General features: G+C 41.0%; 1 protein-coding gene across 2 annotated transcripts in view; it reads right to left on the reverse strand.

The window, feature by feature from the left end:
• Positions 1-15,085, reverse strand: part of TIAM2 (TIAM Rac1 associated GEF 2) — an 89,612-nt gene that overhangs the window by 36,687 nt on the left and 37,840 nt on the right. For both annotated transcript variants that reach the window (XM_030944253.1, XM_030944254.1), the window contains 2 exons: positions 14,433-14,525; positions 13,125-13,385 (listed from right to left, as the gene is read on the reverse strand). In XM_030944253.1, the coding sequence (XP_030800113.1) occupies positions 13,125-13,385; positions 14,433-14,525 (354 nt within the window). The remainder of the gene's footprint in view (positions 1-13,124; positions 13,386-14,432; positions 14,526-15,085) is intronic.

Consider the following 15,085-nt stretch of genomic DNA (forward strand, 5'->3'; position numbering starts at 1 on the left):
GAGGAGAGAGTAGGAACTGAGGATCCTGTTTCTTTATTCACAGTTCTCTTTTCATAATGCATCAGAACTTGTTCCATTTCAGACTGCTCTCACTGATTTAAAAATGCCAAATAACCATCACAAGCACGTCAAGTGTTATCAAATGTCAAGCACTGTGTAGGTGGTGTAACCACCTCTTTTTTCTAACTATGAGAAGAAGGAGTGTTTCCACCTGCCACTCCAAAGACAATGATAAATTGAATAAAAATTCCTTCTACATGTACATGAGAAGACAACACAGAAGAATTAAATGTACTCAGTCTCTCACTCCAAGACAAACTAAGACCACTGCAGGGCATCATTTTCAGATCTGTGAGGAGCAGCAGCTCTGTGCACTACTTGATAACTATCCTCAGGTGTAGGAGAGAGAGGGTGAGAGAGATTAAGTCACATGTTTTGTCAGAATCAGGCAAGGGAACAGCACCCAGGTGTGTCTCAGCTAAGGGAAGATGCTTGATTAACAGTTAGCAGCTGTGAGTCCTTCCTGGTATCCCTGATTTCACGTGATCCACTTACCACACCACCAAACACTCACTAAAACAGAGTCTGACTCTAAAGGCCATGGTAAAACCAGTCCCACAGGGCTTGGCTGAACCAGGCTGAAATATGTCTGTAATCAACAGGGATGAGCAAGGCAGGACAGCTATTAATGATCAGAAAATGGCCATGTCTGAGGTGGGTGCAAGCCATGCTGCACTCGAGCAGCTGAGCAGAGGACTAAACTTTAGCTCTCAACATATAAAATCTGGCATATGAAATAGAAACTCAGCAGCAAAGATATCAATAAATTATTCAACTGATGATGGGGAAAAGAGAATGGGACTATACAGCTGGTGAATAACATCCAATAGCTATACTTAAAGAAAGAAAGAGAATTCTGGGGTAATCTAATTTTGGAAAATACAGATCTATAACCTATGTAGTAACCTTAGGCTTTCACAATAAATTCAAGGAAAGAAAGATCAGAAATGTGAAGATAAATGGACTATAACATATATACATTATGGGTAAGCAGATTGTGCCAAACTAATCTGACATCCACCTTCAATAAAGTATTTTTTTAAAGACAAAAATAAAGGATAAAAATAACCTTCTGGAAACTTAGTTTAAAAAGAAAAAATGAAATAGGAAACGTTTATAATATCCCTGGGGAAATTTTTAGCCAAAATGAAAAGGATAGGAATTAAAACAAGACAGAACTGGCTAGCAGGTAAGATGAGAATACATTTGTCTGAATTAACTCCTAGGCCTGGGAAAGGCTAGATTGTAGATTTTGTTCAAGGTGGGTTTGGGGACTAATTTTATTTGATATTTTCATTATTTGTCTCAGCAAAGAAAGTACAATAGTAAGTACTCCAATTAAATACTTGAATCATTCAAAGTTACTACAGAGCGTTAATTAGGAGCACAACTGGAGATGCATAAAGGAGATGTGGATGACCTTGAAGATGAAGGCACAGTCCTAGAATGAAATCACATGGAGGACAGTTTCAGGGACCTGTAAGAACTATTGCTTCTATAATATGGGACTCCTGAGTTGGAAACATGAAAGAAAAATGTGGAAGTGTGGAGAAGGGGTTGACAACATGTAGAGCTACTTAAGCAATGGCAAAGGCCAGCAGATACCGACCAGTCATTCCACTGGCCAGGAATATGTCTGTGCTGGCAATTACAGGACTGGTTTTCAACCATCACACAACTAAATTTCTAGAACAAACTTACCTAGGCACAAAGATTGCAAACAATCTATTTTAAAATGGAATAGGACAAATGTATCAATAGGGTTGTCCAAAGCCATAATAAGCAGAGGATTGGACATGCTGAGTCTGGAAATTCCTTCCCATGCTGGGTTTATCTATCACCAGCATAGCACAAATATTACACAAATACATACATACATACATAATTCAGCTACACAGGTTAAAATAGCCAGAAGCCTCTGTCTCTTCAGTAAAGCACAAGAAATACTTTAAGTTTCATTGATACTGGTAAAGAATGTTTATTACTAAGAGAATATTTATTTCACAAGTGCATGTGGGTTATGAGCCCTGACAGTTGTCCTACCCCAGTTTCTTGCTGACTCCAGCTCTGATGTTCATTAACAACTCCACTGCAACAAACTGGTAATTTTCTTGCTTGTAGTTCTCTGGCACTTGAAAGGGAAAGAGTACTCTCACTTCCTGTCCTCTCAGCTGCAGTTTTTAATCTGCAGTAGTTAGATGCTGTAGATACAGTGGCATTCAAGTAGTTATGATGGGATTGGCCTAGTCTGTAAAAGACTGATATCCTGACATCAGATCAGAGCAACTGACAGCCTTTTTTAAACACTAGTATTATCCAGTGATTTCAGGCAGATTATGCAAAACAGCAATAAAGTGGGCATCAAATTATTTCTGAGAATAGTAATATGAATTTTAGCTTGAAAAAAAAATAGGATCCACAGCTGTAAAGGATTGCAGGAGGTCCAGAATGTCCACTAGGAAAGAATGTATTCAATATTTTCAGTAATTCCAAAATGTTCTAGAAACCACCAATAAAACACAACTCAGCTGATCTTCAGCATGTAGGATATTCCACTCCCTGTTACAGAGAGTTTCCACAACCCCCTGTATGGTTTATCTGGAAATGCGATATTACATTTGGGTAATAAATTTAAGCCAGGTGTATGGAAAGCTGCATTTTTCATTGTTGTGCGAATTCCCCAGACTGATCAGTTAATTATGATAAGCTTACAGTTATCATTTTCTAGCCAATGTTACTATCAAGAGAAAAATAAACTTCCAAGAGAAGATAACAAATATTTCCAAAATCCCTGGTGCAAATAATACCAAAGCCTGAGCCAACTCTCAGAAAGGAACAAAGTTTTGGTGGTCTTCATGCCTTCAGACTTACTGAAAAACAGGGAGTGGTAGGTGAACCATTCCAGCCCAGCCTGGAGAAGAAAAATATCAGCATAATGAGCTCTAAAAATTCTCCCTCAGAGACCACCACTCATAACTTCAGTTAAACAGTTCAGCCTGGCAGGTAGCATGCATGTTCTTATTTCTTTTGGTTTTATACAACTTAATATATTTCAGGTTTTCAACAGTATATTTACTCTTCTGTAATGAAGTTGAAAAAATAGGTCTGTACGCATTCCTTCTGTATCCTTTTCCTTTCTGAAAAACTTCAAGAAATATCTTTCAAAAAGTAAGTTGATCCAAAGGAATTTGTTGAATGGCTTTCAAAAGACATTCTCACAATCTCTGTTAGAGAAGACATCCAAGTTTCACCAGAGAGATGAAGGGTTCTGGGTTCACTAGTTCAGCTATGAATAACTCATATGTCTTCTTATGAGAGGATAAGTCTTTTCAGTTCTTTGGCTCATGTTAGCCCCTGGGATCAGCATGGAAGGGGCACCCACCAGTTAGTATACACGACAGAGCCCACACAATCTCTACAGCCCTTCAGATTTTTCTGTAGGTTGCAAAGAACACAATAACTATGGTCGGGAAGAAGAAAAGCAATAGAAGACTCCATGGAAGATTCATTAACTGTCCCACAATGGCCATTTGCATTGGGAAAATTGCAAGTAAAAGTGAGGACGGTCTAGAAGATGAAGTTTTGGGGATACACCTAGGTCAGTTTAGTGAAGTTGTGATGCAAGAGGAAATGGGAGCTTCTGCTCCAGGGTTTCCATCATGAAGGCCCATGTCTGGGTAAACATCAAGAGGTGTTTGGAGACATTTAAATAAAACGGAATCTGTGTAAGTTTTTAACTATTACACAGTGGCAGTCCATTTTTTCCCCACAGCTGGTACTCACAGTGTTCATTCTAATGCTGGAGTAAACCCAAATGTATTTGCAGGCAGTAATTCTGGTTACTAACTGTACAGCTTCCATGCTGCTTTAACCAACAGTTTAAAAGACAGTGAAACACTAAATTTAGTATCAATTCAAAATCACCTTCCTCTTTTTGCCTAGGAAATTTTCAAGTTCTTCTGAAAGCCTTTAAACTAACTTTAGATAACAACTAGCTCAAGTTCTTATTGCTATATTATCATGACCTGAATCTACTAGCGCTAGTAACTTCAGTCTCTAGAAAACTGAATGTTAGAAAAACACAAAATTAACTGAATTTAGTAATTCAGAAATTATTTAATCTCTCTAAGATATTTTGGCTTTTATCACTTTTTGCTGGTCTGGATATTTTGTAACCTATTTTGAGAGTGGCTAGAAGGTATACTTTCTGATTAGGCTGTAACAAATTACTCCTTGGCGTAGCTAGAAACTCATTCAGGAATCCTTTCCATATGTTAAAATCTGGAAAGAAAATTAGCATACAGCTGTCATAACATCAGACTTCCCAGACAGGATTCTTAAACACAGAATTACTCGAGGCCTGTCACTAACTGGAGTAATTGTTACCAAACAAGACATGCAATTACAGACTAGCCAAGAAGATTCCCTTCATGGCCCCTTTCATCCATATGTTTTGGCTTCAGGGAGCAAACTGTGAAACATCAGAAGGTGCTTTACATGCTTCCCAATGTACAATGCAACCTGGCTGCTTCTATTTGCATATGTGATACTGCCTAGACAAAGAGAAATTCCTACTTCTGGCTAGGATCTGAAATGATCAAGCAGGAGAAGTCTTTCTCCTTTGTTCTCACCCTTCAGTGAGGAAAGTGACACTTCTTCTTTTAACATTCCACATTTTCAAGTATAGAAAAAGGCAGTATGTTCATGCAAATATTCTTGTATCATACAGCTTTCTCAAGACATTTTGGGCAACATGCTGAACAGTGGCTTCACTCCAATCAACCACCTACTTGTACAAGTTTGACTTTCTATAGGCTGCTTTATGCTCTCTTCTAATTTTTTTTTTTTTTTTTTCCTTAATATCTACAGCAACATCCATTTTGATGCTGGAGCAGAGTCCTTTAGATTCCTTTGTCCATTAACAGCTCATGGTGAGGCAAAGTCATTTGACTCGTTAGCTAATTCAACAATCAATAGGAGATACAAATTAGTGACACAATAGGAAATAGCTGCCTGCACTTCTGTAGCAATGTCTGATTAGCCCCTGCATCTCAGTGGTTTGTTTCTATACGGTTATTTAACATTCTAAATTTTCTATACCCAAAAGTATCTGCTGGCTGGGCAGCTGTTCAGCCTTTTCAGTTTGAAGTTTAACACTTCACACTGGCTTCTCAGACTATTATCTAAATGCTTTTGTTTCCTAAGTGTGTAACAAATGCCTCCTTCCACACAGTCTCACTGGAGGCCAGTGTTAGCCACAGCTAATCCTTCCATTCCGGTTCAACAGCTGGAGATGTGTGCCTGCAGTAGGAGGAGGAAGACACAGCAGAGGCCAAACTGGCTCCTCAATGCCACCATCCTCTCTAAGTCAGCAAAGGCTGCAACCCACTGCTGCCATTAGGTCTTCCAGGCTACAGCTGCTGGACATGCAGGGGTGCTGTCGGGGTTCCCTCTCCTTGTTTTTGCTGCTTCTGCAGGATTGCTCACATGGGAGGCTTTGGCTGCCCTCAGAGGTCACTTGCAGCGAGGAGAGCTGGAAAGCAAACGGAGGTAGCCCTGCCCAGGTTTCAAGTATAGCCACCACAGTGGTACATTTTCTTCTCCATCTCAGATTTATAGGCACAAAAGTAATGAAAACAGAAAGGAAAAAGGAGAGGAAAAGTTATTTATTTAATAGTTTAGCAAGAGTTTGTGGCTAGCTTAGTTTTTATCATTACTCAACCTACTTACCTCTGTGAAACACAGAACATCTGCTGTTTGATGTGTTTTAAATCATGCCTACGGCACTAGTCTATATGTAGATGCCTCTAACTTTATCATAATTAATAAACCTCCTTGCTATCCATATTGTCACTCTACAGAATTTAGTAGGAAGGGCAATATGATGATTTATGCCTACATATCACTGAGCCAGAAGGTGCAGCTATACAGGGTCTAATGAATTTTACACCAGGAAAAAAAAACCCAACAACTTGGCCCACTGACTTCACAGGGATTAAATCATAGCATCATTTAGCAAAGCAGAACAGAATGCTCTTCCAGTAGGAGAGCACAACGAAGAGCATTTTATAGCATAAGCAATTTTTTTAATTTGGTGCACACACATCTAGCAGAAAGCCAACAGGACAGTTTGTCAAGTGGCAGCAAGGGCTCATTAAACTGCCACTCTTGGGAAACACTTGTATTGCAAAATACACAGTAGGCAACAAGTGCTCCAATGGATCCAGCTTCTGAAGAGACAAATGCTTTCTCTGAACTGATCCCTACACTGCTAAAGTCCCAGGAATTGTCACAGGTCAGACCTAGTCTTTTCCCAGCAATTCACAAGAGTGCAGGATGAAGACACTTGTGTCCATAGTGCACAAACAGCCTGGAGCAGGAGCCAACCCTCCACAGTTGTCCAAGACTACTGTCAACACACAGCCTGCCCCTTGCACTTGCTCTGACGAGCATGTCCTATCACATCTTTGTGGTTTCCCACTGAATTGGGTAATAAGTAAGGAAAAGAAAGCCCAGCAGAGTCATCTATCTTCAGACAGATAAGCAGTCATGCTGCACAGACAGCTACACGTCTGTGATACAGAGAGGCTTTCTCTGTACATTGCCTTACACCACACAAAACCCTCATATACCTGGTATTAGATCCACCAGGCAAGAGGGAGCAATGTGTGCAGATCTACACAACTAACAGATACCATTATCTAACAGGACTGTGGGTATCCTTGGGACTTGAGAAGCTAAGAAACAATATTCAGCTCTTCTGAGCTCAAAGGAATTTTCTGTGAAAGAATAAAACCAGATTTCTTTGAGATCTCACACACAAAGCACAAGGAAGGAGATGCCCTACAGCACAACAAAGAGAATTTATATGTTGAAACAGCATCTAGGCAAACAATCTAGGACCTGATTTGGGCAGAACTAAAAGTAGAAGTCATTTTAGAAATGCTTTTCAGTGAAGTTTTAGTTCTACTTTAGTTTACAAAACGCTTTCAGCAATGCATTAAAGACATTTACAAAAAGCTATGGGCAGACAGCAAGAAGCAGAGTGGTCTGAGCCAGTGGTCCAGGCACAGCCCCCAGCTGTCGGAGCTAGAGGCCACCTTAGTGTCAACATCTTCCTAACTTTAACTCTTCTGTTAAGAAGGACACACTGTTCTTTCTGTGTATTTATATATATTATTTATATATACCCTGTGATATTCAGGGTAGGTTGGGGCTGAAAGAGGATGTACAGGGTGCTGTGTGGAAAGGTGTGCACAGCGACATGCAGAGAGACAGCTGGCAGCAGAACCAACCTCTGCCCTCCTTTTCCTCCCTTAACTCAGTGGTATCTGACAAAGCTGAATGAGCAAAGTTTTCTGGAGAAGCAGTGAGTTGTAATTACACTTTACAGAGGCATCTAGAACACCTAGCAAAGTGCATTTGAAACAGGAAGTACCTTGGAATTGAATCCAAATCAGTTGTTATTATTAAGGTCATTTTTAAAATAATTTAGCATATAAGAATTAAACTTGTGGCCAACTGATGTGCTTTGCTTCTGTGGCTGCTTACTGAGATTAAAATCAGATGCTGCACATGTCTTGGTGAACAGAAGAGCCACTTTCCATGTGAGGATTCAAACCACTGATCCTCCTCCTGAAGCATTGACACTTTGCAAAAATATCTCAATGTTTAGCAGATCAGGAAGTAAAATGTAATTGCTGCTCTCCAGCACATAGCCCAGCCACTTGTCAAAAAGCACAAAGCCTGACTCTCTCCCTCCCTGACTCCAGCCATGCCTTTTACAGCACAAAATAGCTTCAGCAGGAGTGACTCAAACCAGCATGTCCCAGACTACACTGCTGCCCAGGCATTAGTGCAAAAGGAAGGAAAGCAGAGGGCAAAACCCTTGCTCCAAAGTGGCTAGAGCAGTGTTCTGTGGGCAGCTCAACTGAAAGAAAACTTTCTGCCTCTGAGAGTAGCTCTCCTTGCAACCAGCTCTCCCCTGGCACCTGCCTGCTCCCCACTCCTCCTCCTCCTTACCTGGCTCTGGCCCTTGTCAGAACTCTGCACCCATCAGTTCAACTCCCTGAGTGTGGGGGCTGGGGAGAAAGATTTCTCCTTGATTAGCTGCAGGGGCTGCAGCAAGCGCTGCTGCCAGCACAGGGGTGGGAGGAGTGCTATGGGGCTAGAGGAAGAGGAGGAGGAGCAAGCCTCCTCCTCGTCAGCAGCACCCAGGGCTTCTTCACTGCTCCTGGGACTGTGCCTCCAGAACGACGGGCCAGACAGGAACCCAGACCCTGCTCAGAAGGGAAGCACCCCACCCCACAGGTGAGGAGTCCAACACGGAGCACAGGAACAATATGCGCATTTATTTTTTACTTTTGAATTTTCTTCTTTCATTTTCTTTTAAGTGGTTTCTTTCCCATTTAGCTCCCATTTAGCTTTCTAACCCTCAGAGATGAAAGTGTTTCATCATGGAAAGTTGTTAAAGCATTTCCAACCTTCCATCCCCACCTTTTTTTTTCTTTTTTTTTTTTTTTTTGCTTTTTAATCACAGATTTCTATTTACAAATTAGGGTTGATTTTAACAGTGTCAGCTAACCAAAAACAACAGCTTTTTTTTGGCAAAACCACACTTTCTGAAGAAAAAGAAAATTCTGCTCAACTCTGACAGTAACTAACATTCTGCAACCAATTTTCACATCTACTAATGCTTCTACCTCCTGCCTCATACCATAGATATGGTATATCTATAGATATACTATAAACACACACAGCATTGCCCTAAACATAGCTTTCAATTCTTGTGCCTCCTCTGTTGTTTTTTCCTCAAATATCCATGCCATCCTAAAATGAGTCACTTTTTAATTTTTTTTATTTTATTTTTTTGTCTCTACAGCTGTAAGAACTTCATTCCAATTTCCTCATTTTTTAATTCTACATAAATATTTCTTTAAGTTTCTTGGCACTGGGGCTTGGAGCAAATTTAGTTGCTCAACATTTATGAGTGCATTTTTAAAAAGTATTTCATCTCGTTTCTTTTCCAGGATAAGCTTATTACTCACCAAGCAGCTAAGCAGCAGGAACATAGTGGTGCCACGTGGGAGATCAAATGATACAACCACAGCAGGTCCAAAATACAGCTACAAGGGTATAACAACTTCTTGGAGAAAATGAATCACTCTCACCAAAAATTCCTTGGGAATAATTTTCAGGAGTGGCAGAATTAGTGGCTTTGGAGAAAGTCAATCACTTCCCTTCCATATAGTAAAAACTGCCATGGTTTGCCATGAGGTATAATTGGGTATCCTCAACACAGCAGAATATGTAGGAAAAGGCATTCATCAGAGTTACTACAAACAGTTACAAAACTGTAAACAAATGCGCACAAACTATTACTGTCCAAGTTATATGAAGCCAGTGATTCATAACTTTTAAGTAAGTTCTGTTTTGCTTTCACATGGTGGTCATCACCAACCACTAGGCAGGGCATTACTGTATGACTCAGTACTGAAAATTTCCATTTTCTAAGCACTTTGTTAATTTTAGCTCATTAATCCTCATAGCACTCCAGTAAGACAGGGTTAATTTCTAAAAACAGGGAAGCAACAGCAGAAGCATTGAGGTTTTTTTAACTCCTGGTATGTACCTTCAGCCAAATTGAGCTTGATTTTTTAAAAATGTCCCCTCTTCCAGCACTAACTGACTTTCAAAGGTGCTACTTCAGAAGAACAGACTCAATATGGGCAAGCAAATGTTGGAAATTATTTTTGAAAACTGTGGTCTTAACAGCAACTCACTCAACTCTACCCAAGCAGAACAGTATTAAACAGGACAACCAGGGGATAGGTTTCGGAAAAGCATGGTTTAGGAAAGCTAACACATGTTTAGGAAGCCACATCCTGCTTGAACAACCTAACCTCCTTTAATGACAAGGTATCCCAACCAGTGGATGAGGGAAAGGCTGTGGACACAGCCAACCTGGCTTTCAGTAAAGCCTTTGATACAGTCTCCCACAGAATTCTCCTAGAGGAACTGCCAGCCCATGGCTTGGAAAAGTGCACTCTTCACTGGATGCTCTTAATAACTGGCTGGATGGCTGGGCCCAGAGAGGGATGGTGAATGGAGTTACATCCAGCTGTAGGCCATTCACGGGTGGTGTTACTCTGGGCTCAGTGCTGGGGCCAGTCCTGTTTAATATATCATCAGTGATCTCTGCACAAGGGGATGAAATGCCCCCTCAGTCAGTTTTCAGGTGACACCAAGGCAGGTGAGAGTGCTGATCTACAGGAGGGCAGGAAGGCTCTGCAGGCAGATCCCTGGACCAGTGGGCTGAGGCCAGTGGTACGAGGTTCAACAAGGGCCAAGTTCTGCACTTGGGTCCCAACAATCCCAGGCAGGGCTATAGGCTGGGGAAGAGTGCCTGGGAAGTGGCCTGGCAGAAAAGGACCTGGGGGTGCTGGTCAGCAGCAGCTGAGCATGAGCCGCTGTGCCCAGGTAGCCAAGAAGGCCGATGGCATCGTGGCCTGGATCAGCAATGGTGTGGCCAGCAGGAGCAGGGCAGGGATTGTCCCCTGTACTCAGCACTGGTGAGGCTGCACCTCAAATCCTGTGATCAGTTCTGGGCCCATAATTGCAGGAAAGATATTGAGGGGCTGGAGTGTGTCCAGAGAAGTGCAACAGAGCTGGGGAAAGATCTGGAGCATGAGTCCTGTGAAGAATGGCTGAGGGAGCTGGGGGTGTTTAACCTGGAGAAAAGGCCCAGAGGAGACTTTGTTGTTCTCTACAACTCCCTGAAAGGAGGGTGTAGCCAGGTGGGTGCTGTCCTCTTCTCCGAGAGAGCAAGTAATACTTTTAAAAAGTTGTTAAACAGGACAAGCGGAAATGGCCTCAAGCTGCATGAGGGAGTGTTCAGGTCGGACATCAGGAAGTATTTCTCCACTAAAAAGGCAGTTGGTTAAGCACTGGAACAGGATGCACAGGGATGTGGTGGAGTCACCATTCCCAGTAGTGTTCAACAAACAGCTGGATGTGGCACTGAGTGCTGTGGTTTGGTTGACGTGGCAGTATTTGGTCAAACACTGGATTCAATGACCTTTAAGGTGTTTTCAACCTTAATGATTCTATGAATTTCCTAAAGATTTTATATGAATTTAAGAGTCCTTGGCCTCCAAATCCCTTCTTGGATCATTAAATATCCCCTCCACTAATCTAAAATCTTATTCAATTCCTGAGTAACAGGACACAGAACACAGAACAGTTAAACCCTTTATGATTATCTATTAATTCAAAGTAATGCCATTTTCTTCTGTTTCCATTTGAACTGATCAGGTAATCAGACACTAAGCACTGAATTCAATTAACATAAAAGTTCTTCTCACAAAGCTTAATTTAGAACTATTTGTTCCCTTTCAGAATAAAATAAATCTTCCTTAACTGCTTTTAAGCAGAAAAGCAAATACACTTTGTACCTTTATCCACTAGTGCTTAAAGTATAATACATACTACAGTAATTTCCTATTATAATGGAATATTTGCACAGGTTGCTAATTTATCCCTGAGGAATGAGGAATCTAGTGAATGGACACATACATTTATTACACTGAATAATCGAGGTAATGCTGGCCTATGATATCAAGCCAACAAGCTTGATGATAGCCCTGATATAATTATGTAATTAATTAGCTCTATCATAATTTTTGGTTTATGACACTAACTTTTATGTGCCACTAGTCAATTTAATGGCATTTTAAATTGAAATAAGGCCCCTGAGAGAGATGTTACTTACTGAATCACAAATCTTGTATTCAGATTTCTTTTAATTTCAAAAGATGACCTAATAAAATTGCTTTATAATTAAATCCACTCCAACTTCTCCTATGTGATTCTTTCTCTTCTCCCATTTTTAATTACGAAAAAAATTCCAATCAGAAAACACTCGCCATCGTAATTATATGCAAAAATCAGCGATCTCTTTTTGTATCTCTTGCTGCTCCCTTCACACAGCACTGCATCCTGGCTAGCTTTCCTGCAGAATTTTACTAGCACCCTCCAGAGTCATAGTGACGAAACTGCACCTTTTACACTGAAAATCTCGTTAAATTTCCTTCTACCTTTTTTGAAAAATAATCAAGGCGTGGGACGAAAGGGGAGCAAAGCCCCACGTACTTTCTATTTCAGACAGACATTCACAAGTGTTCTGGTACCACAAGATGTGGTTCTCCAGTGAAGTTACATCAGATAAAGGAAGGGAAGGGAGTCCATGGCTTGCCTCCACCCCTAGGGGCAGAGCCCCTCTATGTGCTACCTCCTATATCCAGCTGAAAAGGCAACCCAGCAGTGGGCACTGGCACCTCCTCGGGGCTGGGGGGCTGTGATGTCATCCAGGAGCATTCCTTACCACATAGGCACCTTCCCTAGCTGGTGCTCCTCACATCCCACCGGGACCTCACCCTGACACAGCACTGCTAGGATTCATCCTCCACCCAGTGCTTAAAATAGTGGTATTACATTGAGTAAGGAATGTGAGCAGGTAGAAGCAGAACAATCCCCATAAAAGCCCTTTCCATAGGCTTTATTCTACACAATGGCCTCTGTACCCAACCGGAGCACCATGTCACCAGATGGGAGCAGAGCTCAATGACTCCTTTCTGAGGTGATGATGACTACTGCATTGAAGATATCCTGAATGTAACTGGTACTTTGCCACACAGAAAGCATGGCAAACACAGAACAATACTCTGCTTCCGAAAGCCATCACATCATTTCAACCACTGATGCCTGGGAAATGGATGTGCTAGAGATACCTGAGATGACACAGAACAGTTAAGAGAACACTTGATAATGCTGGATGGTAAAGACAAACAGATTAAAATATTATCATTTCCCTGCAGACATAATCATATTCTCTTCCATTTCTGCTCCCTAAAAAAATAATACCAACAGATATTGAGCACAAATAGAACTTAAACAGTTTGTACTTGTGTTTTTAAGGCAAGCACACAATTTTAATCATGACTGAGTTTTAAAAACAGTGATATTTGAAGTGAGGTGGAGTAATAGAATTATTGTCAATTTCTTACCATTTGCTGTGTTCTTTTTGAAGTTATCTAAAAACTCTTCCAGGAGCTGTGACTGGTTTGGAGGGGGCAACAAACTCTTTGGGTCTCTGGAAATGTCACCATCTGACCAGGACACACATAAGGGTTGCTGGGTACCATAATGGCTCGTTCTCACTGTAAGCATTACGCTTCTCTCTGAAAACAGTAACTCCATCTGCCTGAGATCAAGATCAGACACAGCCTCTCCATTTATGCTCAGGATTTCATTGCCTACTCGGAGCCCTGGCAGCATGCGAAAGCAAAGAAAGAAAAAAAAAAGGTAATATAATATAAAAAGGGTAACAACTCAAACCTTATGCTGACTTGCTTTTTATCTTTTTGGTTTGAATTCAAATACCCTAATCCTACCACAAGTCCATTAGAACCAATGGGAGCTTTATTTGTGCTATAATTATACAGACTGACCTTATGCTTGCTTGCTTACTTTGATAGGTGCTACCCACAGTACAGCAATCAAGTTGGTTTTGTTTAAAGATGCTACAGAATTGGGTGGGTGGGAGAGCAGCACAGCTTTCAAGAAGATTAGAATAGAGGCACCTCTCACAACCAGATACCATCACTATACAGCACCATAACACATATTTCATCAGCTGTGAAGAGCAAGGCACTAGTCACACAGATCAAATTATTCATGCAAAGCTGCAACAACTAAAGATGGAGGTTTTTATCAGCTTTTATATAAATCTAAACAGTAGCAAGTGCTGTCTTTCTAAGTCAGCAAAACCAAGCAGATATTACCATCAGGTAGCAAATTCAGATCTCTGTCTCCATTTCTCTGGGGCTATTTTTCAGCTAGCAGAACCCACATGATGCTCACACGTGCCAATGAAGAGAGGCACAGTTTCTGAGAAGGCAGTGGGAAGGTGCTCACAGAAATGCATGCAGAAAACTGCTCTGGGGAGGAAGGCTTTTTGCCAGCTAAAGTGGAAGCAATGGGTCATAGAAACTGATCAAGCCCATGAAGTTCCCTAGTGTGAGATGAACTCTTTCTCCAGTCTGTTCCTCTGTGCAAAAGCACTCAGTTGGATGGCTGAACACAGACTGTCTCCAAGGGTGAATAGGAACTGTCCCCACTACATTGAAAGGATAATTCAGTTACTTTGTATACACTATTTTTCCCACTGTTACATACTTTCCACGGTCTTCAGGAAAGAAAACTGTGAACAGTAAAAGCCGAGAAATATTTGAGACAGCATTACTAAAGCTCCTTCAAGTTTTTGGACTCAAAAAAGATAATGAATAGTTTTAAACAGAAACAGGATACAATACCTTCCTTGTATGCCAGTCCATCAGGGAGAACATCACTTACAAAGATATGGGTGAGATGTTCATTCTCAGCAACTTGGGCTGTGACAGCAAAGCCTGAAGTAAAAGAGGTTTAAGTCAAATAAACTTTCTTGGGAACATTTCCCTTTTATTTCCTGTATTTAGTAGACTTTACATGAGAAGGAAGATACTTCTCATGAGAACACACCCAGAGTATATAGAAATTATCACATGGTTATCCAGTCATTGTAAGACCTGTTAAAAAAGTATTTTCTACCTCAGCTCCATGACATTTCCACAACACAGCACAGTCCATCTTTACAGTAGGAACTCTGCAGAGTATCCATCAGACATAGAGGTGTATTAAACAATTCCAAAAAGTGGAAACCCAAACTATAAAGTAACAAACTATACTAGACTAATGAGTGGGAAAGACCAGAAAATAATAAATTAAAACTGACTTGCAGCTAAAGCACAGCATAAAGCTGCCTTACAAAGGTATCTTTGCAAGGTAGGCAATTATTCCTAGGAATAACTAAGGACAAAAAAAGCCTGTCAGAATTAGTTCCAAAGTATACTTTTGATACTGTGCCAACAGAGGCAGACCTTGACCTGTGCCTGACTGAGAGCACTTATATTAGTCCTAGCAAAGGACA

The sequence above is a fragment of the Camarhynchus parvulus genome, chromosome 3 (assembly GCF_901933205.1).
Source record: "Camarhynchus parvulus chromosome 3, STF_HiC, whole genome shotgun sequence".
In the NCBI taxonomy this organism is placed as follows: domain Eukaryota; kingdom Metazoa; phylum Chordata; class Aves; order Passeriformes; family Thraupidae; genus Camarhynchus; species Camarhynchus parvulus.